The following is a 26,624-nucleotide window of genomic DNA, read 5'->3' as shown; positions in this document are numbered from 1 at the left end:
AGCGGTTCGACCAAAGCACAGGTGTTGCACACCTGGGCCTTTGGGTGTCCCCATTAGCTATAGATTGACCCGCCCTACTGAGGTCAATGACCCTCTCTCCTGTTACAAATAGAGAGGAGATTTTGTGAGGTGGAATTAGGACACATTAGCAGGTTCAGGCTTTTGACAGAAGATCTTTTAAGTTTACAGATGCATTTATTGCATATAGGGCTGCAACTTTCGATTATTTTGTTATCGATTATTCAGTTTTTCATTCATTTATTGTTTAGTCTGTAACTTGTATACAAAATAGTGAAAATTGTTCATTAAAATATCCAAGAACCCAAAGTGATGACCTCAAATTGTGTCTATAACAGTCTACAACCCAAAGATATTCAATTTACAATGATACAAAACAGATGAAAGCATCAAATCCTCACATTTAAGAAGCCATTTAATTGGCATTTTTGCTCACAAATAGACTAATCTGTCATAGTTCCAACACCAATAACAAGTTAAATGGATAAGATCTTACTTTGCATAATTAGTTGTGTTTGGTTTAATGAATTCAAACCATAACAAAAACCACATAGCTGATAAGAGAGTCAGAAAATGAATCAAGAGCATTTCTGTGGTGAGAACATCTTGTGAAATCCTTCCAACGATTTGAGACACAGAGAGGATGTGCATCTTTTTGATTTGTGGCCATAGGCCTACAGGTACTGTGGTCAGTGATGTCATCCATCATGGCCCCTGACATCATCCTCAGGGGGCGACTGTTTTCCCTCACTGACACATCGCTGCAGGGCCGGCCAAGGGCGTGCATGAACCTGCAAGAGCACACAAATGAACACCATGTCTCAGAGAGGGGCTCCTGCTCACTTCCTCACTTTTGAATTTCATTACATAAAAGTTCCGCTGACCTAGATTGTGCCTGTTGTCCTGAACTTTTAAAAAAATATATTTTTATCAACTTCAGTTTGGGTTTTGTTTTAGCAACATGCCTTCTTTTAGAAGATTATAATCGTAATACGTAATTGTCCCCTTCAGGCAGGGATTTGTGTAACATCTGTAATTACTTCATACATATAATAGCAAACCATAGACGGTGCACGTTGTCTTTGCATTACAAAGTGTGACAATCAAATAATTATGGGATTATATCTCTGTGGAGAAGATACATTCTCCGCCTGTCTGATAGGTGTGAGAGGAAAGGGAAAGATAGAGAAGGGTTTGGCATATGTTTGTGCCTGAGGGAGGTATATGAGCCCGCTGAGAACATGAGAGATAACCTCTGAGATAGAGGAGTTAGTGGCAGAGAAAGCAATTCAGGGAAAGAAAAGATGACGTCAAAGGCACAGATTGAGTAACTATTAATTGGGCTGTGATGTTGTTGAGGTTGTTTTTGCTCTATACTATAAATGCATTCTGGAGTGAGAGATAATAGGTCAAGAGGCGTTGTGGGTAGCAGGGATTTCCTCCCTCCTCTGCACACACACACACACACACACACACACACACACACACACACACACACAGACACAGATACAATGTAAAGGACATAGGCTTTTCTTCCAGGCAAGCATCAGCCTTTGTGTACGTGCAGTCTGGCGTGTTTTTCTGAAAGGCCTTGATGTTTTCTGGAGGGGTCTTTTCAGTTAAGTGTGTGTTAAAAGAGCAACTGACAATCACATTTACAGAATACCGCATAAATGAAAAAAAAAATATGACAGTTATAGAAGTGAGGAGCTCTGGTGCCTCTGGCTACCCTCTCACTTTTTACTCCGGGGACCTGCAAGACGATCTTTACTGCAGATCTTTATGAATTCCATTGTGAATGACATCATGCAAAGATTCTTTAACAAGTCACATCCAGCAGTCATGCAAAGAGAGAAGATGATAAGACCTTCCATATGTCAATATGTGTCATAACATGAGGCAAAAGACTGTGATTGATTATTTTAATGGGGCCAAGTAGAAGATAGGAACACATTAGGGCATGTTACTAATTTGAATATCATGTGGTAATTTTTTTTTCTCTTTGATGATTCTAGCCAAACTTCGGGCTGATGATTCCAAGGTTTTGTGCAGCTGACTGATGCAACATGTGAAAATAACTACTTGATTTAGTTGAACTTCGACTGAAGCATGTAGGAGAATACATGTTTTGAACAACAGGAACCTATAGCACAAACAGGGTAGAGTATGTTGCATTGTCTTCTTTCTTCATTGTTCTCTTTTTCCTCCCCCAGCAAATGATTCTCTCACCCCAACTTAAGTTTTCTACAGTGCTCTTTTCAATTCTCAAAAACATGAGCTGTCTGCAGACGTATGATGAAGGCTTTGTACATTTTTGTGCGGTTTCCCAAGATTAAGGGTATTTTTCAAAATATAAGTCTTTTCCACATCTGATATTTTGACTTGTCACGGTAGAAAAAGCACTGGCGTTACTGTGCTGTACTGAAGTGTTCCTGTCAGTGTGCACATGCAAAATCAGGACCCTGAAAGTGAAGCCGCTAAATGGAATTCAAGCTTAATTTTATTGATTACTTACACCCATTTACACATGTCAATTGTGAAATATTTCACAAATGTTCACTTTGAAAAAAACGTTTCATTGTAATCGCTGCATATAAAAAAAAAAAGGTTTTAATCTTGCGAGGCTTAATCTCTTCTTTTCCACATTTTACTGCCAAGTGAAAAAAAAGAAACCTTCTTGCTGACCACAAACAACCTCTGGCTCCCCCTCCTCTTCTCCTCCAGGCTGTGATGTGACAGTGCGAAAAGCGGAAGGTGAGCAGAATTGCTGGTGTGAAGGTGAAGAGAGGTGAGTTTGCACAAAGATAGAGGAAGATATATGGAAGAAGCTGCTGGGGCCTAGATAGTGATCTGCCACTGAAGAGGTCAGCAGGATTCCTTCCACTAACATAGCCGGTCCTGTTCACGCTCTTAACCCTTGACCTCTCCGGACCACATCTCTGCTTTAACTAACCTCTCTCTCTCTCTTAAACTAACCTCTCTCTCTCTCTCTCTCTCTCTCTCTCTCTCTCTCTCTGCAAAGAGATATTGGTTGAAGAACCTACTAATATCCATACATTTAGTGTATCCTTGAGTAAAGAATTTGGATGGACAAAATTATAGCCTCAAAAATGACTGTAGAGTTTAACAGAAGAATGAACATTGAAACCATTGATGTAGGATTTGTTGAAGGACTGTTGTATTAAACTGCATTAGCATTATATGTCCCTAATCCTGAAAACTGTGTGTATTTTAGAAATGCAATTTTGATCAGAATTCTTTGAGCATAATTGTTGTGAACCCCTGAAAAATTCTCTTAATGTTTTACTTTGCGGGTCATAAATCCTTTTGTCCGGCCTGCCAGCTCATGTGGAATGGATTTACTATGTGAATACACAGAGCTGATATTTGGCGTCTAGGCTCTGACCTCGGCACTTCCCTCAAAAATACAACGAGCTCAGAGGAGATTTGGAGTGATGATGATTAGTGACATATTGCCAAGCATGCAAACACCAACTGAACAGAGCCAAGAGATCTACTCATGATATCCATGTCGGCCAAAGTAACAAAAAACTGAGCTTGTTGAAGTGAATTGCTGATAACATTAACTCTTTGGGAAGAAGCACCACGGACACAAAATTGACACGATCAGGCTGTTCACTGGTGATTAAAAGAGTGGGCAGAGCTTTGACGATGGAAAAAGACCAAATCAATGCAAAGGGGGGTGTTGAATATATTGTAGCAAGCAGAGTGTGCCATGTGTGAATGTTGCAGTACAATTGCCCTGCTTCAGTAAATTGACCCTTTTGGGTTCACCTTGGCTTCTACCACTGTGGGATACTATGAAATGCTTGGGTTGTTGCTGATTAGGGTTTGCTTGGACCCTTGAACTCATTGACATTCTTCTGTTCCTTTCGAACCAGGTCTCACTTCAGTACCTCTCCTCTTCATGCCTGCCTACAGAGTGAACTCACAGTAAGAGGATTGGAAGATAGGCTTCATGCTTCTCTGAATCTTCAGTTGAGTCCGTGCTTGTGTTCAGTTTTAAATCTGAATGACATGGAGTGTTTTCTTGTGTGGAACTGACAAATTCTAAGTTACATGAATCAAACAGCAAAAATACCCCAGTTAGTAAAAGCAAATTGAATGTCCCCCTGTGACACTGAAGTGAAACCAGTGGGTCTGTGGGTCTTTGGGTAGGCTGTAATGCCTCCTATTTTAGATCACCTCTCCGCAACTCCCAATCTGCTTCGGCCATAAAGGAAGTTGCTTCTCATTATTTAACTGGCACATCAAGATGACTTATCAAGAGGGAAGTGGTAGACTTCTCTGTAAACATGCACGCCTTCCCAACTTAACCAAGATTTAATCATTAAACAAAGTGAAGCCTTTCTGAGGAAACAACTGAAACAAACACCTGTTGTCATAGCTGCATTATATCTGTCAACTGTTTTTTTTTCTAATTGTTCTTCTTTGTCTTTTTTTTTTTCACATGTTCCAAGTTTCGTACCACAGAGACATTTGAGCAACTGTTACAACAGGAGGATACAGGAAATATTCTAAATAAATAAAGAAATAACGCAATAAAACTTTGTTCTAAAAACAGTATGGGCATGATAAGATTGTCATCCCTTTATGGTCTTATAGATAAAACGTAGTACAGTAGTCTGTTGTCTATTTATAGCTGATTGTGGGGGTTCCACCACATTACATCTCTCTTGATAATGGAAAGATGAAAGATTAGGACTATAAATAGCTAAAAGGAACTTGATATGCGAGACCTTTCTCTTTTATATGTAACCTTCAGTATGACTTTAAGAGATGCTCTTTTATTCCTCTCAGTCATTTCAAAGGCTGCAGTCCCCCTTATGTTAACATGTTGCTCACATTCCCTTTACTTACAGTCAATCAAATAGCCTGGGGTTTCTGCTCTAATGTGTTGCAACCTACTAGGGGTTTACTGACTTGGGCAGTGCAGATTGAAGTGCAGTGAGGTGGGATAGAAAATGAAGGAGATGTCCTGGATGTGCAAACAAACAAAGTGCAAAGGCACTACTGCACAGTGTAGGTATGCACACAAATACACCCCCTCGGACTGAATCAGAGCTGTACAGTTTGTTCTCCACTCTAACACACATACTGTAACTGTCTGTCCAAGCGCTCTGTTAGGTTTTTGACAGTTGGGTTTTAGATGCCTTTACAAAACTCTTGTTCTTGCTTCTCCCCATTAGTACATTCACACCTTATGGCTTTGTTTACAGCACCATGTGTCTTAATAGCTGTTACTTCATAGAATCCATTTGTTTCTGTATATAAAACAACAGGTTGTCAAGAATCCCGCTGTGTTTACTGTATGGGCAATGACTCATGATGTGGCATACACCTTTATATTTACAGTGATGCCAGCCAACCACAGAGCTCACCTGTCCCAAGAAGTGATTCACTCAAATGATCCTCTGGAAAATGACTCATTGTTTGTAATAAACATTGTGAATGGTGTTGGGTTTTGTGGGGGCTTCCCCCATGTGCTCATCATGAACACATTTGTTTTGATCTTAGGTTGAAACTGTCTCAACAGGACATGAAAGGGTCTGATTTCTGTTTCTATGCCGCCCCCCTTCATCGCTATTTTCTATTTGACATGTTTTTCTAAAAGTACACGTGATTCCAGCAGGCCTGTCCGCTGCTAGTTTGAGCTGTTAGTGACAGGATAGTCCAAGGTCAAAATCCCCAAACAACCCACACACAGTCACACACAAGCATCTTGTTTGCCCCGAAATCCAAACAAATGTCTGCTCTGATGATGACACCTGCAATGAACAAGAGGACAAGAATTAGGACAAAGAAACAATAAGACACCCACAAAGGTAAGCACCTAACGGAAGAGCTTTTCTTTCAGCCCGCTGCACACCTTTGAGGCCGGCATTTCTTGTAGCCCACCTTAGGAAAACATCCGTGCCCCCACACGACGCTGAGCCTTGTGTTTCCTTCTGTCTTTAATCTTAGTGAAAAGAGCTTTTAACAAGGCTGGGGAGGATGAGGGGATCTGCCAAAGCAGAACAAAGGCAGGGAGGAACTCGGAGAGATAGTAGCAGAGTGGAAGGCTCTGTAATTTATCACCTGTTGCCCTTGGGCGGTCCTGTACTCCACGCCCTGGGCTCTGTGTGATTTTGTGTCCGTATGGAAGTATGGAAAGGTGATGAATGAATAAGCAAAGAACAAGAAAACAGACATTCCTCATTCCTCTAAAACCTCAAAAGACATTGGTTTGAGCAATTATTTCCAGGGGAAAGTAGTCGTCTGCTTGCCAAAGATACCACATTTATGCATAACTCCCTTTACCACAGATTTTGACACTACATGTTTATGTACTGATCTCTTTTTTGGCCAAAAAATGGGGGGTTGTACAAGTAGAATGGGCAATATATAAATTTCCATAGCAGACATTTGATATACAACAGTGCAAAATTACAAAATTAACAAAATGTTCCAAATTTGTGAGATCATGTTATGTCACATCGTGTTGAGGCAGCAGTATCTTACCAGGTTACACTATGCTGTCTCAAGTCCTAAAGTCCCTTAATCTTTGCCTGCCACCCTCTGGTCTGTTGTTGCAATTACAGACATATTTCTAAAACTAAAAACAACAGTGTATTCGTAATGTTTAATTTTAAACTATAACTGATCAGATTATTCGGACTAGACTAGCACAGCATTTTCTGAATAAAAGCTGCTTTGTTTTTCAGTGAGAAATATCTGAGCAAAGGCGGTGAGACAATGCTGCCTTCCCGTTCTTTAAATCAGTATTTTCTTTTCATAACTCACAAAGACTTGTCACAAATATAAGTAAATTACAGACAAAATAAAATTAAAATTGTAGTATAATACCATTTTATATGTTTTCTTTTATCTTAAAATCTACGGGAACACATTTAACAAGCTGAAGAAAACAAGTCCGAATATGATGATAAATAAGCAAATTTGATCGAATTTTCTATGCAATCTAAAGGGGTATTATTGAGGTATCCGACATTTACTCCAAATACAACGCATGTACAAACCGCAACTCATCAAATTTCTGTTATTCCAAATAAACCCAAACTTATTTTCGTTCAATTTGTCGGGTTGGTCATGTGCAACTCCAACATGACCAACAACACCTGAACGCCACGCTAGACTACGAATGACGTAGCACGCAGTCGCTATATTTGGTTGTGATCGGGGCAAAGGAAGCTAGGAAGGGATCAAGGAAACCTCTAGCATCGTAGATAAACACCCCGAAGAGGTGTGAACCCAGCGAGCGCACGGCTGTCACAGTACCGAGAGGACAGTAAAAAGGCCCGATTGAGTCCTTCATACAGCAAGGGTCAACATGTCTGAGACATACGGTATGTTGTTACGGGGCGGCAGACTGTAATTTCATGCTTGCTAGCCGCTCCGTGCTCTCCTGCGATAGACTGGCTCTTAGCAACGCTGCTAGTTAGCTGGCTACATGGTTAGCTTAGGTTAGCTGCTGGCTAACCTGCCACCTCATCATGTCTGTCGGTTTAAGTAGTGATAACTAACGTTTGCTTTTGGCATTTTATTCAAAAAAACGGGGATAGTCAAAGCGTTTTTTTGGATTAACTGACACATCTGTCCTACGATGGCGAGTGTAATGCTTCCTTAAACGGCCATTAACATGAGCAAACAGATGGTGATACATTCCCAGGTAAAAGTTGGCCAAACTTCAGAAACAAAGCCACAGTAACATGTTGATACATGAGGGATGTGTTATCAGATGCTGAGTAGCCTGAGTTGGTTGAAACTGAAGCAGACTCAGTGACCTTGTAAGCTGCAAGACTGTTTGCTTTTAGTCCTAGGTGTTGTGTATTTATACTCGAAAGGTAGCTTTAGCTACAGGGCCTATTTGAGGAAGTCAGATAGCTGTGACTGATCATCCCTGACTTACCTATAGAGCAGCAGCTGTTAGGTATGTAGTGGTCCACGTCTGTTCACATCCTCAATCCGAGTAACTTCACTTCTCTATTCAGTTCATACAGTCTACTTTACAAGTAAATGCTGACAGGAGACATGGTTGCACCTGTCTGTGGACACTGACATTATGACTGACCACCAGTATTACTGACAGAAATTACTATTCTGCATTAATACGGTTAACATGACTCTGTCTGATAGTACTGGTAGCCCAATTGACCAGACACAATAGACCCAGTTTTGAAATGGCACACCATCATCCTCTGCTGTTGTGCTCTCATGCACACACTCTCATCTGTTTCCACTTGTTCCCTTTCTCCATCATTCCTTGTATGAAACTTCATCTCAATGGGCAGTATTTATGTTAAAGTGCCTGTGCTAATGGTAGCTGTAATGGCCTTTTATTGATTTCCGTCTCAGTCTCCTGTGCTTTCGCTTCTCTGTAGGGCCAAAAGTGGAACTGGTTAAAAGTATATGAATACCAGAGCTGCAAGAAATAGTCGATTAATCTCAAATGCCAGGATTTACTACTTTTCTTTGTGATATATGATGGTAAACTAATTATCACACTTATCACCACCTTGGACTATGGGAAATTATATTGGCCATTTTTCACTATTTGATGTAAAGGGTTATAATAAAATTAATTGTTAGTTGCACCCTTAAGGTATACAATAAGTACATGGCCAGGTTAAATAGATCCCAGATGAAATTCATTACATTTTTCATTAATTTGGTCCTTATTCAGTGTGGCACTCTGTCATTATTTTGTCTTGTAAAGTTTCAGAATGTGGTGAATATAAGAAATTATCTGGCCAATTTTAAAAAGCCATGTTCTGGGATCAATTATTCAGAGTCATTCAGAAATAAAGCCTTACACTGATACTATTTTGAAAAATGCCATTTTACTTGACTATGTGTTTGTTGTTGTCATTATTGTTGGATTGTTTCTGCTATAAAATGTCAGGAAATTGTGAAAAATGTCCATCAGAGATCAAGTCATCAGATTGCTTGATTGTTTGACCGATTGTCCAATCCCCCAAAATATTCAATTTACTATGATGTCAAACAGATAAAACCATTAAATCCTCACATAGATAATCTGGAACCAGATAATGTTGATGTTTTTGCTAAATACATTGCTGAATTGATAACTCAATTATCAAAATATGACAATTAAATTTCTTTTTTTTTTTTTTTTCATTTTGATCAAATTATTGATTCACTCATCCACTGTATGAAATGATAGTTGTGTTGCTTTGCATTGATTTTTGGCCAGTGTTACACATTACATTTTTATATAATTTTACTACAAGTGAAATTCAATCTAATCTCTCCAGTTTCCATATTTTCCCTCTTTCTTGCACTGTATTCTTTGAGTTGAGATAAATATTCAGTAAGGCAACATCTCCTGTAACTTAAAGTGTAATCGCCCTTTGCAGTTTGTCAGTAGATCAGAGGACACACCAGACATAGTCCTTAAGTAGATCTGGGCCTGAGTGTGTTAAGTGTTGTCACAGTGTACGTGAATGCAGATAACAGTGTTAGTCTTTTTCCCTCAGGAGTTATTTAATATTGATGTGAAAGAATACAATAGCCTGAAAGGCTGCTGTTGAGAGGGCAGCGCTGCATTCTTTGCTCCTCATTGCTTTGACATATTGACAGCTTGATTGTTGTATGCAGATCTCGCATGGGAATATGTGATGTCTGGGAAGACACTAAAAAGCTGAGGCAAGCTTTTAAAACAGAGCTGTTTGCCTTTGAATCTGTCAGTTCTGCTGTCATGGCCACTGACAACGTGTGGTGGAGATGTAACGCTGACTGCTGTTGCTGAAGAAAACTGCAAGTGCTTGTAGGCACCTTTGCTTTGCCATAGCTGTTCTGTTACCATGAATTTGACCTCTAGCTTGTGTTACTTAAGAAAACACCCGCCTCAACAAACAAAGGTGCACCATAAACTGAGATGGTAGTTGTGTGTGTGCGTGTGTGTGTTTGGGTGTGTGTTTGGGTGTGTGTGTGTGTTTTGACCGGTGAAGGTGGCTCTAAAAGCACTAGCATAATTAGGATAAATGTCACACAGGAACTAAAGATCAATTTCATCCACCCTTCTTTTTTTCTAAACTACTGTGTCTGTTGACCTTGTGTGGAGCTGAATATTCACAGGATGTTCACCTGGGTGGTAATCTCAACAGCAGTCACTAATCATTTGCCAGGCCAGCACTTCTGCCTGCAGAGCCAGCGCTTAAGCTTAAACCTAAAATTGCACTCTGCCTTCAAATTCCAACTGAAGCAGACTCTCAGGAGGAAAGGTGTAGTTTGCAATCTTTCTTTGCTTGCACCGTCTTAGGAACACAGCATCACTCGAGGATTTCCTGTTATTCTTTTACTACCTCTCCATGCATTAGTCACTAACACAGACTCGCTTATGATTCTCATACACATATGCACACTTTTCACGTCCTCAGTCATCACTTTGTTTCATGTCACATGGATCTAGTTCGAACTGCAGTGCAGCCTACGTATTCAAATGTCCCCTGCACTATCTTTGGCCACAGCACACAAAGACTGTCTGTACTGGCCTTACGTGTCAGGGGCCCCGAGTCATTTTCTATCATATGCGTAGGTTGGGTTGAACTCTCCAGAGTAAGGCCCCACTCTCCACAACAACAACATCTGTACAACCAGCTGGCTGTGGTCATTCAATCCTTGCACAAGTCAGTTACCCTAAGCCATGTTTAATAACTCTAAAGCTCTGGCTTTGCTCTGATGACTTGTGTTATTAAGTGCTGTTGCTTCTTCAAGGCCTAAACACACACATTCATTTTCCACCTCAGACAAACAAGCATATTAAATTAGAATCATAAGTAACATGTTGTACTGATTACATGCAAGGCGTTGTGATTAGTAGGCTAATTTAAGGTTGTTGAATACTGTGAAAGTAGTAGCTCAATGGGATTAAGAGGAAATCTCAGGATTGTCTCTGAGGATGGAAGTGCAGAGAGCAGCAGGCTCAGATTCTCTCCTGACGTGGGTGTTGCATTGATCTCTACCTCCTCTCTTCTGCTTTCAGACTTCCTGTTTAAGTTCCTGGTGATTGGCAGTGCTGGGACGGGGAAATCCTGCCTCCTCCACCAGTTCATTGAGAACAAGTGTAAGTTTTCCCTCTATAAAGCTCATTAATCACCTCAGGAATAGGTGAATTCCTCAATGAATTCATAATTGTATTGCTACATGCACACACAGAAATGGAAACGATCATGTGATTAGTGCTGTTAATTTTCCGAGCTGTTCCATTCTCACATACGTTAAATAAACCCTCTCACTCCCCTGTGAGGTTACACTGAATTTTTCAAAGTTCCTCCTGAGAAAGTTATTCATTAACTTCCATGTGGAATCAAACTAAAGAGAGTGGATGAATTGTGTCTGTCTAGATTCCTCACATTCTCCATAGATAATTATCAAGCCAGCAAGATATAACACAAGACACCAGAGTTCTCAGGTTCAGACTTTCCTAGACTAACAGGATATAAAAAGAAAATACGTGCTTAATGTTCCAATTTTTATTTAAATGGAGTTTGATTTCTGGGGGTTTTTTTTGTACCCTGGAGTAACAGTGATTCATTTCAGCTGTAGTTTTTTATGGTTACATGACAGTTAACAGTAAACAGTAAACAGAAATTTGCTTTTACAACTTGTATTAATTTGATTAAAGGCGTAATAGGTCCCTATGCTGTCAGTGGAGAGAGGAATAGAAGACAGGTTGGCAGTGTTAATCTCATCGAGGCTCCCTCTTGTCTCTGATGTGGATATGATCTTTGAAGATAACAGCTTAAGTCTTTTAAACAAGCACAGCAAACCAACATATTATAGATTAGAAGTAAAGATTCTGGGAGCAGAGTTCGAACGTCTCCTTTGAGGTAGTGCACACCTGTTGTATAAATAGAATGGCATCTCTTTAAACACCACATCATTTTGCAAAGGAATTGCATTACTACAAGGAGTGTACAGAAGTTTGTTGTTCTGCCGTACTTTTACATCACATTTGTCATTTTTCACACTCTGTTCTCTGCGTTCCTGTCGCAGTTAAACAGGACTCTAACCACACCATCGGCGTGGAGTTTGGTTCCAGAGTGGTCAACGTTGGCGGAAAGACGGTCAAACTGCAGATCTGGGACACCGCTGGGCAGGAGCGATTCCGGTAATGGCCTGCAATATTTCCCGCTAAGGGTTTGGCAAAGTTTTTACAAATACAAGGTTAACGTGAATTACTGAGCTTACATGCTCTTTGGGAAACGTCCAGTTACCCACAGTTGCATGTGGAGATGCTTAATTAAGTGCCTGATGATAATAGTTAAAAGCAACCAGCAGTTTCTCATTCACCTGTCCAAGCCAAAACTCACCAGCTGACACTGACATTGTGGATGCCTCATTTTGACCAAGATTTTTTCTCCACAGTTCTGTTACACGCAGCTACTACAGAGGAGCAGCCGGAGCACTCCTCGTCTATGATATTACCAGGTAAAACAATTGCTGCACTTACTGGCCCTCTGCCTTCCCACAAATTATACCTTTTGTGTAACAGAATTAACATTCACAAATAATAACTTTCTCTATATTGTTGATATATATACTTTTTCATTACAGGGCAAAATAGTAAATAAACCACTAAAAAAACACACAACATTGCATAGCATAGAGGAGCATACTACTAGATATTCACAGCAGTGATATTTTGAACTGCTGAAATTGGATCTGGCTGAACTTGAAATTGAAATTTACTGACCCATGAAGTTTTACCGTAAATAGTATTTCACTTCTCCCTTTACTCACCTTATATTGTACATTATATTGTTGTTTTCAGTCTGTGTGGTGTGAAAAACTATAGTGTGTCCATACCATCTCCAGAAATTGTGCAATTTAATGACTAGGTGCTTGGACCCATACAATGAGATATAAACAACAGAACCCAGTCATGGGCCTGTATTTCATAAGCTTTGGGTTACAATGGAGGGATTGTGAAATCAAGACTGAGTGAATGCAGTAATGCAGAGAGACAGGAATGTAATATAGTTTGTGTTTGTTGGAATGTATGGCCTTTGTAGAGGGGAGGGTGGTGGAGTGCAGAGTGGCAGGAGCTGGAATATAGAGGCATCCTCTGGCAGGCAACAGCAGTCGACAAAGCAAAAGTCCATCACTGAAAGTGTCATCTGAAGGGGGAAAAAACAGGGAGAGTGGAGGGAGAAAACTGTGGGGAGAGGCAGCACGAGAAAGAGGAGACGGGAAAAACAAGAGAGTGAGTGGGAGATGGAGACATGTATCACTTCTCATGGGTGAAAAGGTTAGCAGGACGACGGACAGGAAAGTAGCTGAAAGGAGAGCGTACGTGAGCTGCTCGGTCCCATCAGTGTGCGGACGAGGAGTTGTCATTCTTTGGCTGTTTCTGAAAGCAGCTGTTAAACATCTCTCTGCTCACTCTGCTGACCCACACCCTTCTGCTCACCTCACTGGCCTCATGTTACCATGGTCACCAGGGTCCTGTCTCCATGGTGACCAGTGGCGACAACACAAAGAAGTCTCCATGAAAGTTGTGTGACTCTATCTTCACTGCCCAACTTGGCCTTACAAAGGGAGTGACTAGAGAAACAGTGAAGTTAAAGGGTTTGAAGTTTGAAGGCTAATAATAAATTCTACAAAACATTTATAAACTGCAGTCTTTTTGGTCCATCTAAAGGAAAACGCAATATCTACTCACAAAATATGTTTTTGGGGCATCAGCTTTGTTGTCCATTAACATTTGGGAATTACTTTAATGAAGTAATTGTGAACTAAATGCATTTAAATATGTGATTTGAAAGAAGCTCAACCACAGGAAATCACATGAATACAAGAGGTTATTCTGCTAAGCTAGGCTAGTTAGCTTTTAGCGGGACTAGTTTTGTTACTTTTTTCCTCCGTTATAATCTAATATGCAGCTATTGTCTTATTTATGTGGTATACAAAACTCTGTGATGAAGAATCAAAATTCATTTTTTCAGTTCCATGAAACAGGATAAAGTGGGTAAACTGGTCTCTGGTAAACTGTCAACTGTTTCCTATACCCTCATCGGTAAACTGGCCATTGTGCCTCACTATGTGTCCATGTGTCCTGTCCTGTCTTACAGCCGGGAGACATATAATGCTTTGACCAACTGGCTGACAGATGCACGGACACTGGCAAGCCCCAACATTGTTATTATCCTGTGTGGCAACAAGAAAGACCTGGACGCAGACAGAGAGGTGACCTTCCTAGAGGCCTCACGCTTCGCTCAGGAGAATGGTGACTGATGCTGAATCGATCACACATTTTTGTCTATTATTTTCTCCACTTTCCTTTTCATTTACACCTTCAATTCTGTATTTTTCTCCTCTCTTGTTCATTGTTTGTTTTTTTTATGTCTATAAAGAGCTGATGTTTCTAGAGACCAGTGCTCTGACAGGAGAAAATGTTGAGGAGGGTTTTCTGAAGTGTGCTCGCACCATCCTCAACAAGATAGATTCAGGTACACTTCTTTTCTTTGTTTGAAGAGGTTGGGCGTTTGTGTGAGAGAATACAGTCGTTTGTACTTATGATCTCTGTGCATGAAGCCCTGCGGATCCGCACTTAGTCGAGCGTATTTGTCTGTATATGTTTGCATTGCTGACACGTTTTTTGCCGTTCATTTCAAAGGTGAGTTGGACCCAGAGAGGATGGGTTCAGGTATCCAATATGGAGATGCTTCGTTGAGGCAGCTGCGACAGCCTAGAGGAACCACCACACAGAATAAGCAGCAGTGTAATTGCTAGGGATCGGGGCCCCACCCTCACCTCAGCCCACAGGCCCACACAGACAGGACGTCCCCTACAGGTCAGTGGTGTGTACTCACCTCAGGCTGTAACTGTAGTACTTTTAAATAAGAGACTTTACTTGAAATCTCTTTCTTTTGATTTTTCTACTTGCCTCAATATTGATGAGGGCCTGTCAGTGATCACCTTCTCGTTTCCCTTCTCTTCCCACATTTCAGCTCCAGGTGTTTTTTGGTGTGTGGGATCCTTCTCTCTGCAGAGAGTCTCACACACCTTGGATCACCTGGATGAGTGGTCGTGGAGATCACTGCAACCCCTGACCCCTGACCTCTGGTAAGAGTTTCTACTTCTTACCTAGGGGGTCAGCTTTGCACCTGTGTCTGGACAGGGAAACCACTTGGTGTGAACACACCGGGATCATAAAGATGAAGAATTCTCTTCTTCAAAAATCTATTTCTCAGTTACTTACCAGACAGGTGAAGGGTTGTGTGTATGGGCTGCCCTACTGTTGTTTTATCTCTGTGCTTTTTCATTCTGGTTTTAGTAGAACCTACATGCTTTCTGCGTTTGCACGTCATTGTTTGTAAATTATTATTGGTAAACTATTTTGCGCATATTCCTTGTTCAGGCAATCTGGACGGGATTCATGATTAGTTTGGTCAGCGTTTTAACATTCATGAAGGCACCCTTTGGTATTTAGCTTTTTATTATCCATTGTTTGAGTTAACTGTATTTACCATAAATTCAGCCTATTGTTGATAGTGACTAAGTGATAAACAGTCTAAAAGTGACCTCTTATTAAATAATATGAAGTCAACTTGCACAGATTTTGGGTTAGAATTATTGTATAGAAATTTAAACCAGATGCTATTCAAATCTTTACAAAGTTTTCTGCAGTTGTTGTCCATGAATGCTTTTCATCTGATCTGCAAATTGAAACAGCTACTCAGCAGATTAAACTGTATTTCAGATTTTTAAAGTCAGACAACCCCAAATGTAAAACCGAGGACTTTTAGTCACTCTGACGTGTGTTACGAGTCTTTTAAATTTTTGGTTTGCCTTAAAATGCACTGTTATGATGTAGAGTATTGGCCTTAGTAATATACTTGATATTGTGGATCTACAGTATATTATTCCCAGCCATCATGTCTCTAAACTGTCAAAGGGAATGATCCAGTCACTCCACTCTACATTCACATAGACAAGCCTGTGGGTCAGGTTGAAAGCACAAAAAAGAGAATTGTTGCTCTTTATTTTACTCCAAAGGCCCCAAAGTCTGTAGATTTGTATTATCTGATTCACACCATGTTCAAGTCCCTGTGTCTCTGGTCCTATCACAGTGAAAGATTAAGAAAGGATCAACAATCTTTGCAAAGCTAACAATGTTTTTGACTCCTCCTGCTGGGTTTTTTCTCCATGACCTCCCTTTGATTCATGCTCTACATGCACATACTGTATAAGGGACGTCACAGGAAACCACAGTTGGTTTTGCCTCAGTGCCATGTTTGGGAAACTTTCATGCCGCCCACCCAGTTCCCTCATAGAGGTTTGACATTGTTTAATCATGCAAGGCTTTGCCTTGATAAAAGTCAGGATTCTGTTTTTAACCTTCAAAGTAGTTTTCACTTGTCAAGCACAGAAGTAGCTCTGCTCTGCAGCAAAATGTTACTGAGTTTTTCGAGCCGACCCAGATGTTTTGTCCTTAGAGCAGACCCTGTGTTGCCCCAGAGAGAAAAGGGGAATTTCCACTGAAACGTGTTTCCTCTCTTCATGTAACACTGACAGTATGGCTTGTGGTGCTGCTGGAGGAGAATGAGGTTAAGTTAATAACCCAAACTTCCCGCCCTACTATTGAGTCAAAGGCACTGCGTCTGTCTGAACCACTGAGAGAGCAGGTCATACTGACCCAGCCAAGAGGAGATCAAAACAAACTGCTTGCAAACTTATCTCATGTCTTCTCTTCAAATGTTAGCATATGGCCTCCCAGACAAACCATATGTGTTTAAGCTCAAGTGAGCCAGCACACTCGAGGGAGAGACATGGTGAGTTGTGCAAACATGAGATAGTATAGGATATCACGAGACAGATGGTCAAAAAAAATGTTTCATAAAATATTGGCATTGTGTGATAGTTTGTCTCTTCTGCAAGTGCACTTTTATTTTTGAATTTTCTTTTTTTTTTGTTTATATGCTGTAACTATAGAATTGTACAATTTATTTTACTTGAACTGTAAACTGTAATAAAGATTTTAATTGTAGATGTTTTAATTTCTTACTAAATAACAACTGAGATTCTTAGTTTGATTTCCTCGTTTCTGCTGTCACGAGGCAAGACTGTTGTCTGAGGTTTGATTTGTTTGTTGCTCACTGCTGACATGGAGGTAATGATGAAAGGATGTTGACTTCCTGAGCTGTAGGAGGCCATCGACAGTGACTGATCACTCACAGTCACAAGTTCTATCATCATCTGTATTCAGTAATCAGATGATCTAAATGGGTAAAGCCTGTTGAACCAGAGTGAGCTTGCATTCATTTGTATGTATTTATTGTACAGTTCATATTAAGCACTCGTCAAAATAGCCATATGGTAAGCATTGTTTTTTTTCACTTATTCTAGTCTGAATTCAGTCCTGATGAATGCAGTCCAACTCAGTTGTTGTTTAGTAACTAATGTTATATAATCAACCTTAATACTACTGTACATCTCAAGTAACCTATGCTGTAAATAAGATTTGTCTATTGTCAATTGAGGGTGAGTGTTGCTCATTGATTGTAATGATTATGCAATTCCCAGTAAACTGCTTGTTTTTTCAGTAAATGCTTTTCACTTGTCTTCTGGATGTTGATGTTTATATCTGTGCCTTGTCTCTTAGCCGCTGTAGGTTCCTGTCAGTTTGTGGCTCCAGGTAGTTGACGAACATCCGATCGCGAATATTGGTAAATCTCAGGTGTTTGCCCTCTCTCCTGTGTGCACAAATGTGAGCAACAACTTACTACACATCAGATTTATATCCCTACTGAATTAACAGACCCTTGAATTTAATAATTGAATCCGTGTACATGATTCATTTGCCTCATCTTCCATTCTTCAGTCAAATCATTTCTCTCAAAGGCAGTCAGGGTGAGGTTAGGATATCAGAGGACTCCTATGATGAAGAGTAAATGCCCTCCTTGTCCAATTGTCTGGATTTATGTTCCTGGGTCGATGGAGTAACATCTAGAGTGGTTTAATGTAGCTGAAGTGGATATATTGACTGATTTATTGATCCTAGTCAGGCTGTCAGGATGACCTCATAACCAAATTGCAGAATTTATTGTGGAAGAGCTGATGTTTTACCACTAGATGGTGCTAAAATATTAGACAGAAAAATCTCCAGCTCCTGTATTTAAAGACATTGGCACTTAGAGATGAGGTTCAGTCTATTGTTTTCTTGTAGTCCTTAAAGCTAAGGTTATAACAATATGTGGGATAAGTTAGGTCCAGATCTAATTTTAAGAAAATTCCCTTCTCATAGAGGATTAATAAGAAATAGATTATGTTCATGTATCACTTCATCTGTTTATTATTTACATATAATGGGACATATTGATGTGGGTAGTTGAACTGGAGACAGTAATACATACACACGCCTTCCAACAACAAACTCACAAAAGTGTAGAAGGGAAGCAGTACATATTTCACTATTACTTAATCATTAAAAAAAAAAAAAAATACAAACGTTCAACAACAGTAACATTTGAAACCACCTTCATGACTGGATATTGTTAGAGTACGTAATTTCATTAACATTTAAGTCCAGCAAATGGAAATTAATAAAAGTGTGTTTCATTGTCAGAATTCATGAGGCTTGTGAGAGGAATCTAAAAAAAGTTATTTTATGCAATGCTAGAGGAATTTATTGATCTTAAACATGTAAATACTGCTCAGACCATATAGTGAGCAAGAACCACTTTTTCTGGAATGATTGTGTTCATTTCACAATATTCAACACACGCAAGTTACACACTATGTACACAAAGCAAACTTCACAGTACTGCTTTATGTAAAATATACTTTTTATGTCCAGGTCTTCTTCTGTCTGAGTGCATTTGTGTTTTAAGTGTTTAATGTGTGACCAACAAGCACCATATAATATAGTTGTTTTTTTGTTTTTTTTATAAAATGATTATAGAAGCCATCTGAGCTAACATAACCTACACCATTTATCATCATCAGCTGTGAGGATGTCTGGCACAGCACAGGTTACCATAACACACCGTCAAAATGGCTCTCATCCTAAGTACACTCCATTCAATTATGAACTTGCCGTGCTGGGTCAATTGCTCTAAAGGGCTTTCTAGTTGTAGTTTGCTTGTACTATGATCCAGACATAAAATGCAGCGTAGCCATGGTGAGTCCAATACCACAAAACTTGCAAGGTCTTTCCTTACGTGAGTTCGTAGAAACGGCTGCAAGGCTGTTTTTATTTCTCAGTGCACATTGAATCATTATAGGAGGTCTCTCTTTATATATGGTGCTTGTTAGTTACAGTAGTGCCATTAAATGAATGTTGAGGTTTAATGAATAGGAAAGAAGGAGGAGGGCAGGAGAGAGCAGTGCAACACTGGTGGTTCTACATCAGTGTTTCCACGCTCCATGGAGATAAATGCAATGACTACCTACATGAAATTACGCATTTCTGCAGCCTCTGGCTTTGGGGATAGGGAACACAATACAAATATGACTATAACTCAGGTGGTGTATGAAATGTCAACATGTTGAAATGTACAGCCTTTATACTGGGTGACTTCATTAGCAGTACAACAGCTACAGAATACTGCAACATATAGACTGCTATGACAAAGAGATGAATTGAGCCTCTATATTATATATCCATATGTAAACAATATTCTATTTCTAAACACCCCCCTCCTGAAGTTCTGTAAGTGTTGGCTCTGTGGAGGCAGGAAAAAGCTGGGGGGGGTTCCTTTCCAGAGTGACAGGAACAAGGAGCAGGTTGGTTTAGGCGCCAGGGCAGCAGATTATTGGGCAGGTAGGACAGATGGTTGTCTGGTTTCTACTCGAGCGACTGGAGCATGAGTAGCTGCTTGAGGACCTTGGTCTGACTGGTCTCCCTGATCTCCCCTGCTAGGAACATCTCATCCACCACCGTGTACACCTTAAAGTGCAGAGAGAGGAAGTGCATTAGAGGGCAGACAGGGCCCAACACTGTGATCAAAAGACATGAGAGGATTACGGGAATTAAGGACTAAAATAGACTAGATAACTACAAACTGCATGTGGCATTGATGAAACTGAAACCAAAACGACATTATCTTCTTCCCTACACATGAAAGCTTTGGGGCTCCTGGAAAATTCCACCTGTGTTGTCAAAATGTAAAAATAACTACTGGATGACTAAACACACTGAGTGGTTAACATTAGCACACGTGATAAATATGACTGGATGAATCAGCTGCCTTGCACCACACCTGAGAGAAGTGGGTGACTGAGCTTTTGAAACCTTTTTTTTTTTTTTTTTAACCTTTGAGCAGCAGTATATCAGTGGATGGGAAGGAGAGGCAGGTTAGGTTCCTCACATTGTCCAAAAATGCTGGTCCACTTGTGGTTGTAAATGCATTGTGCTTCTAAGGTTACGCATGTGGGCGGATGTTCAGACACCTTAGCTAATTAGCAAGAACACTGGCAACAGTTGGGGGGAGGGAATTCAGGTGCGTTTGTTGCTTAGCATTTCATTTTATGAAAAATATATAAGATCATTTAGATGGATCTCACTGAATAACGGATGACTGCTCTAGTTGTAAATATTACATCGGTTGCCATGGCAGCGTAATGAAAGAAACATATTCTCATCTGCCTTTTGTCCTCCTCTGCACCTTCTGTTTGATCCAGGTGTTTATTAAGTCATTTGAAGATCTCACAAGGTAAAGACAATCTCTCCTTATCCTTACCTTGTAGAAGTTGAAGACAAGGTCCAATTCGCACACGTTGTGAAAATACTCATTCAGCACCTTATAGGAAAGAGAGGACACCTTTTATTAAATCAGATAGCAGACAAGAGACAGGGAAATAGTCTACCTTGAGAAAACATCTAGTAATTCTGTGTTTTAATGTGATGCATTAGTGTAGAAATATAATGACGCTGTAATAAGAGCAGAAGCCACTTAACAACCACATAATAAGATGATTTCCGCTGCAAGCACCTCCATCCAAAATACGCCAAATTAAAATGTACGTGGTCAGATCATTTTAAGCAGTGATACAGTGTCCTGTTTGAGTCTTATGTCCAGTTAATCTTGAGTGAGTAGAGGGGCTAAATAAAAAATAATCTAAAAAGAAAAAAGAAAATCAATTGTATTGATTTTATATTGGTTATTTCTTCTTTAAGCATTTGGCCATATGCAGCAACAAGCTTAGAAAGAACAAATGTAGACTGCTGTGTATTTCAGAATGCATGTACCTGCATTCCTTCATAGTCAAACATTACATCAAATGACCTTCACTCCTGAGGGCTCTGGATAGAAAATCGTTTACTGTTTGTCTGAGCCCTACACAAACAATAGATCTTACTTCAAGATCACAGTTAAAGTTGGTACTATTTGATTTATAAAAGTGAATGTGTTTAGAAAAAGAAAAAGCTGTTAAACAGCAATTAACAAACTACGTGATAGAATGAGATGCCTAATGCCTCCACATAATTACCAAGATTCAGAATAAACAGACAGTTATGCTGATTAAGTCATTGATTAAAGTATATGATGAAATAATAAGCACATAAAATAGTTCTATTTTAAAAGATATATCCATCATTTAAAACAATGACACTACCTAATCTTTGGTTCTCCAAAGACAGAATGATTTCTTCAATTACTGCCTGACAAAGTCAATATTTCCAATATATAGATTCTGTTTATTGGAATAAAATAATTCAGACATTTCTGTGTCACCTCACTTGTCTTCATTCAACACATAGTTGGTATGCAAATTTTCTGCTGCAAAATTTTATGATATTATCAGCTCCAAAGGAGAAACCTGTTGTGTAAGTATGGAATTTCTATCATGGATTTACAGTCTTTGAAAAACTCTGCTGCAGAAACAAATGTCAACATGGTGGCAGGCATTAATACACTATAATACACTGCAGCTGTGTGAAGGACAAATTAAAACAAGAGCAATGATCAATGCAGTCCGATGTAACCTGCTGTTCCACACAGCTCCCCAATGAAACACTAATTTTTCATCAAAACCACACTGTCAAAGGTCTTTGGTTCCCTTCGTGAGCTGAGTCACAACTCTGTTCACCAAAGAAAAAAAGTCTTGGGTCCATTATCATCAAATATCATCTAACTTTCATTTATTTTATTTGTCATAAATAAAAGCAGCTTGACTGATTCACTTCACTGAGCTCTATTCATTCTCCTTTAAAAGGTTAAGACAGGTTTTATTCCATATTTTCCTTTTTTGTCAACAAATTTCAGGAAAGGGCCAAAACCAACAATTTATCAGTCCATCTCTAAATACTTTCTGACCTCCCTACTCTGTCTGGGGGTCTCAGCCCTAAGCCCACTGGTCCTACTTAGACAGAAGTCTATAAAAACCCCTTACAAACATATAGTTTCATTTTTTTTAATTTCCTAAAACTGCTGGGCACTGTAACACTGTACACTGTGTAATATATCAGTTGGGAACTATTTTCTGTAGCGGATTGATGGACTTTTTACACCAGCAAAACAGAGTGTGTGGACCAACACAAAATAAAAAATGTCCACCATCATTGTACTAAAGATGTTAACATCACCCAGTGCAGCTTATTTAAGTATCTTTAATGCTTTTCAGATAATAATGAAGGTCTACAGCATAGAGAGAGATGATATATCAAACTATGGTTACACAGACAACTTGTTAAAAGGATCAATTTATTGTTGGTTCTGGTCTTTTCATGGAATTTGTTAACAATAGGAAAAAGTATCACCAGCCTTATCCTTAAAGTTAGTTCCTAAAAACCTTTTTAGTCTACGAACTGAAACGACTATGCTTTCGCAATTAAATACTCTGGGACTATTCCTTGTTTATTCCCATGTACCGATAAACAGAGTTTTGAAAAGCAATATTTGTGATGCAATGTCTGCTAATTATAAAAAAGATTAAATCATTAGTAGATCTCCTATCAAGCACATCTGAAATGATGAGCCACAGAAAATACTGAAAAGCATTTAGTTTGCCGTTTTTGCTGCAGTAGCACTTTTTGGTCAACATGAGCACTGGCAGGAGGCAAATGTGCTGAAGCAGGTCATACAGTAACTTGCACATATACTATTAGGAAACTGGAATTTTTTTATCTGACCAAAATGCTTGCACCTTATGAAAGCATTAGTTCCCAAATCTGAAATTATTTGCTCATTGCTATTGAGTAGCCATTACAGTGTTTGCACAATGTCTGTGCAGTCAGGCTGTGAAATCAGACTCAGTTTGTAATTAGTCAATTTGCCAATCAATTTGTTGTTTTATTGCTGACAACTTATTTCTAGCATCACTTGACCTTGCGTTATCAAACACTTATCAAAAGTCGATAATGCTGCTCCCTGAACATAAGAATGTAAATTTGATTGTATGGAAATTTATTTAAGTGTTTTGGAATTTGTACTCAAATGGATTGTCACGCTAAACGCTTAAACTGTGACTCATTTCTTGGCTTTGCAACAATCTGATAATCCATATTCTGTTGCAGACAAAACAATGTGATATTTATCACAGTGATTTAAATACCACTGTGAAATCATACAGTTACTGTGGAAAATGCATTTTATGTCAAGTAATTTAAGGCGTATCACTAGCAAACTTGAGCCCTGAATAAATCACAATTAATTTCTAATTAGACTCCAGTCCACACTTCTCACAGGTTTGATAATAAGGAGCTGCAAGTCAGTAGAGGACAGAAAACTCTGAAAGAAATCATCAACAGACATTCCTGAAAACAATCAGACCATAAGAACTAAGTCATCATAGTTCACTTACTAAATCTATATATCATGTGTTGTGTGCGTCAGTTACCTCTACAAAATTGTGGATTCCCTCGAGGTATGCCAAGTTGTTATCAGTGACGTCCACACAAATACAGAAGTACAGACCAGCATAACGCCTGTAAATGATCTTGAAGTTTCTGAACTGTGAGAAAAACACAGATAAAGCCTCTCAACAATTTTGACGCTCTCATATTATGACAACAGCAGATTTACTTGGGCTTAAGCTTCCCAGCTTTAAGACAAACACACACAGTATATCTATAATAGCTTTGGAACAATGCACATAATAAAACTGATGAGCAGACAAGGATTTTGTTTTCTGTTAACAGTGAATTTCCCTATAATGCCACCCAATGTTTATAAAGGTTCCTTTTCAAATTGCTTTAGAAATTGCTCAAATTTCTTATGAGTAGCTAGTGGAAAAAGCTTGTAATGTGGGACACACATGAGTCACCTTATTATTTTACTGTAAAGTAACCACAACAGAGATGTTTAATGACAGTGTGGTTTCAGTCATTTAACTGTGGTCCTAAATAGGATTTAGAAAAAAAGTTCTGGTTGAATTTAACAGTAACAAATTGGGGCATGTCACTGAACTGCCCAAAAAAAAACAAAGGATACATACAACTGTACATCCATACATAAGATACAGACTGATCCCATACCTCCACAAAGTTGGTGTGTTTGGCATCCCTGACAGTTACCACAGCATGCACTTCCTCAATCAACTTCTGTTTCTCATCGTCATCAAACTGCATGTACCATTTGGCCAGTCGTGTTTTCCCTGCTCGATTCTGAATGAGGATAAAGCGGATCTATATGGAAAAAAAAATAGACGAAAATAGAAAGACAAAATGAGATTACAACATGATTAGTTTTTTGCTTTTTTTTTAGATTTTTTGGCAGATTTTGCTTTTATTTGGCAGTCCGGAATAGAGACGCAAACAGGAAACATGGGGGAGAGAGAAGGGGAACACAACAACACCCAACAAAGGTTCCTGGTCGAAATTGATTATGGATGTGATTGTATGGCATTCGCTGTAACCATTCCTCTACCAGAATATAACTTTACTTTTATTCAAGTACTGTACTTAAATATACATTTATGCTTTCATTTTTTTTCAAGCCACTATAAAGTTTTTACTACTCAACTACCTTTCAGAGGGAAATCTTTACTTTTCACACCACTACATTTATTTGCCATACAAAACTTATGAAGACCTTATATAATATCATGTATGTGTGTCATAAATTACACTACCCAACAGTAAAGTGGAGCAGAAACTTGCAACTATTCTGATCACTGTTTAAGTCATTTTTCAAGCAAAAATTCCAAACTCTTCATGGTACCAGTTTCTCAGGATGATTTGCTGCTTTTCACCTTAATTATTTTAATTTGAGTTTTTTTTATAATCATATTTCGGTTTGGACTATTTTTTGGACAAGCATTGAGAAGGTTTCACTTTGAGCTCTGCAATTCTGAAGCACATTTCAGACTGGTTTCAAAATCAATCAAGAAAAATCAAAATGAATACATTATGAAAGTAATCATTAGTTGCAGCCCTATATAAAACTGTGAAAAACACATTATTTGCATCAAAAATATTAACGAAATTATATAAGTTAATAGCATATCAGTCAGGGCCATTTATCTGCATTAAGTAGTTTTACTTTTGATAATGTAAGTACATTTCCTGATTATAATTTCACAATTTTACATGGGATTTTGAACGCACTACTTTAACGTGGAATAGAATATGCTGAGGCATTTGGTATTTGTAATATTACTTAACTAAAAGATTAGAATAGCTACCTCCTGCACCTCTGAATTAAAAGTAGAGAATTCAATGACCAGACACGACAATCTAACGTTACACTGTTGGCAACTAGCTATCATCCGTTTATTATATAGTTACCGTTATAAGTTGTTAATATCTAGCAACCCAATTAATGGACATCGAGGAGCCTCTCATTAAACTGCAGTTATTTCATTGTAAGTAACTACTGATTAGCATTAGCTTTAGCAAACGTGAAAGCTAGTGTTAGCTTAACCACACCCATTTATTTTGACAGCATGATTGAGCTAGACATTAGAGAGGGTAAAAATGATTGACATGTGATGTATTTCAGCTAAGTGGTGGTTAGTCTCTGTGGTAAAACATTGTGACTTTAAGTCTGTGGCCTTAGCGTGCTAGTTAGCTAACTAACTAGCTTCAGTTACCGTTTCCTACTGACTGAATGAAGTGGTTATTTAGCGCTAACATGCAACTGTTATGAGAAGAAAATAGAGCAGTATTCATCTGTGACATATTTACCATTTTCGTCTCCTAAATATGGACCTTAGAAACTCCACAATAGCACGTTCCTGAACAATTATGCTGCGATTTTTTATAAACACATCGGTAATTTTTTCGACCGCTCGTCCGCTATCTTCACAGAGCTAACAGGAAGAGCAAACTGACGATAAATTGCGGTGCATGATGGGGGCTGTAGTTTTTGTTGTAACATTTTGAACACATTGAAGACAATATGGCACTACAAGAACCAGTGTCCCTCTGCTCTGTATTTTGCTTTGGATCACATGAGGAGCAAAAGGGATGTTACTTCTATTTTCTGTAGCAGTCTGTGTGTAGACGTGTAGTTACTAAATCTGAATTTAACTGTGAAGATAGATAACGAGGGCAAACGTTTATGAAATAGTGTACCACCTTACATCACTGAATTGAACGAAACAAAAAACTTAACTACTTAAAATAAATAAATAAGACTATCCAACTCAAGTAACATTGAAATGTCTTACATGAA

The 26,624-nt window shown here is 39.0% G+C and overlaps 2 protein-coding genes across 2 annotated transcripts; one reads left to right on the top strand and one right to left on the bottom strand.

The window, feature by feature from the left end:
- Positions 1 to 7,225: 7,225 nt before the first annotated feature.
- Positions 7,226 to 17,776, top strand: LOC111238899 (ras-related protein Rab-4B). Its single transcript, XM_022768619.1, has 8 exons — positions 7,226 to 7,385; positions 11,045 to 11,125; positions 12,058 to 12,172; positions 12,430 to 12,492; positions 14,136 to 14,290; positions 14,418 to 14,513; positions 14,681 to 14,857; positions 15,015 to 17,776. Exons 1-7 carry the CDS (start codon positions 7,370 to 7,372, stop codon positions 14,794 to 14,796), a joined length of 642 nt encoding a protein of 213 aa, XP_022624340.1. The 5' UTR covers positions 7,226 to 7,369; the 3' UTR covers positions 14,797 to 14,857; positions 15,015 to 17,776.
- A 558-nt stretch (positions 17,777 to 18,334) lies between these two features.
- Positions 18,335 to 26,265, bottom strand: ap2s1 (adaptor related protein complex 2 sigma 1 subunit). Its single transcript, XM_022768618.1, has 5 exons — positions 26,135 to 26,265; positions 24,485 to 24,634; positions 23,848 to 23,961; positions 20,748 to 20,807; positions 18,335 to 19,954 (listed from the first exon to the last, which is right to left on the bottom strand). Exons 1-5 carry the CDS (start codon positions 26,135 to 26,137, stop codon positions 19,853 to 19,855), a joined length of 429 nt encoding a protein of 142 aa, XP_022624339.1. The 5' UTR covers positions 26,138 to 26,265; the 3' UTR covers positions 18,335 to 19,852.
- Positions 26,266 to 26,624: the final 359 nt, after the last annotated feature.

Source organism: Seriola dumerili, unplaced genomic scaffold (assembly GCF_002260705.1).
Source record: "Seriola dumerili isolate Sdu_G_001 unplaced genomic scaffold, Sdu_1.0 BDQW01001731.1, whole genome shotgun sequence".
NCBI lineage: Eukaryota > Metazoa > Chordata > Actinopteri > Carangiformes > Carangidae > Seriola > Seriola dumerili.
This window is presented reverse-complemented; position numbering and strand designations above follow the sequence as displayed.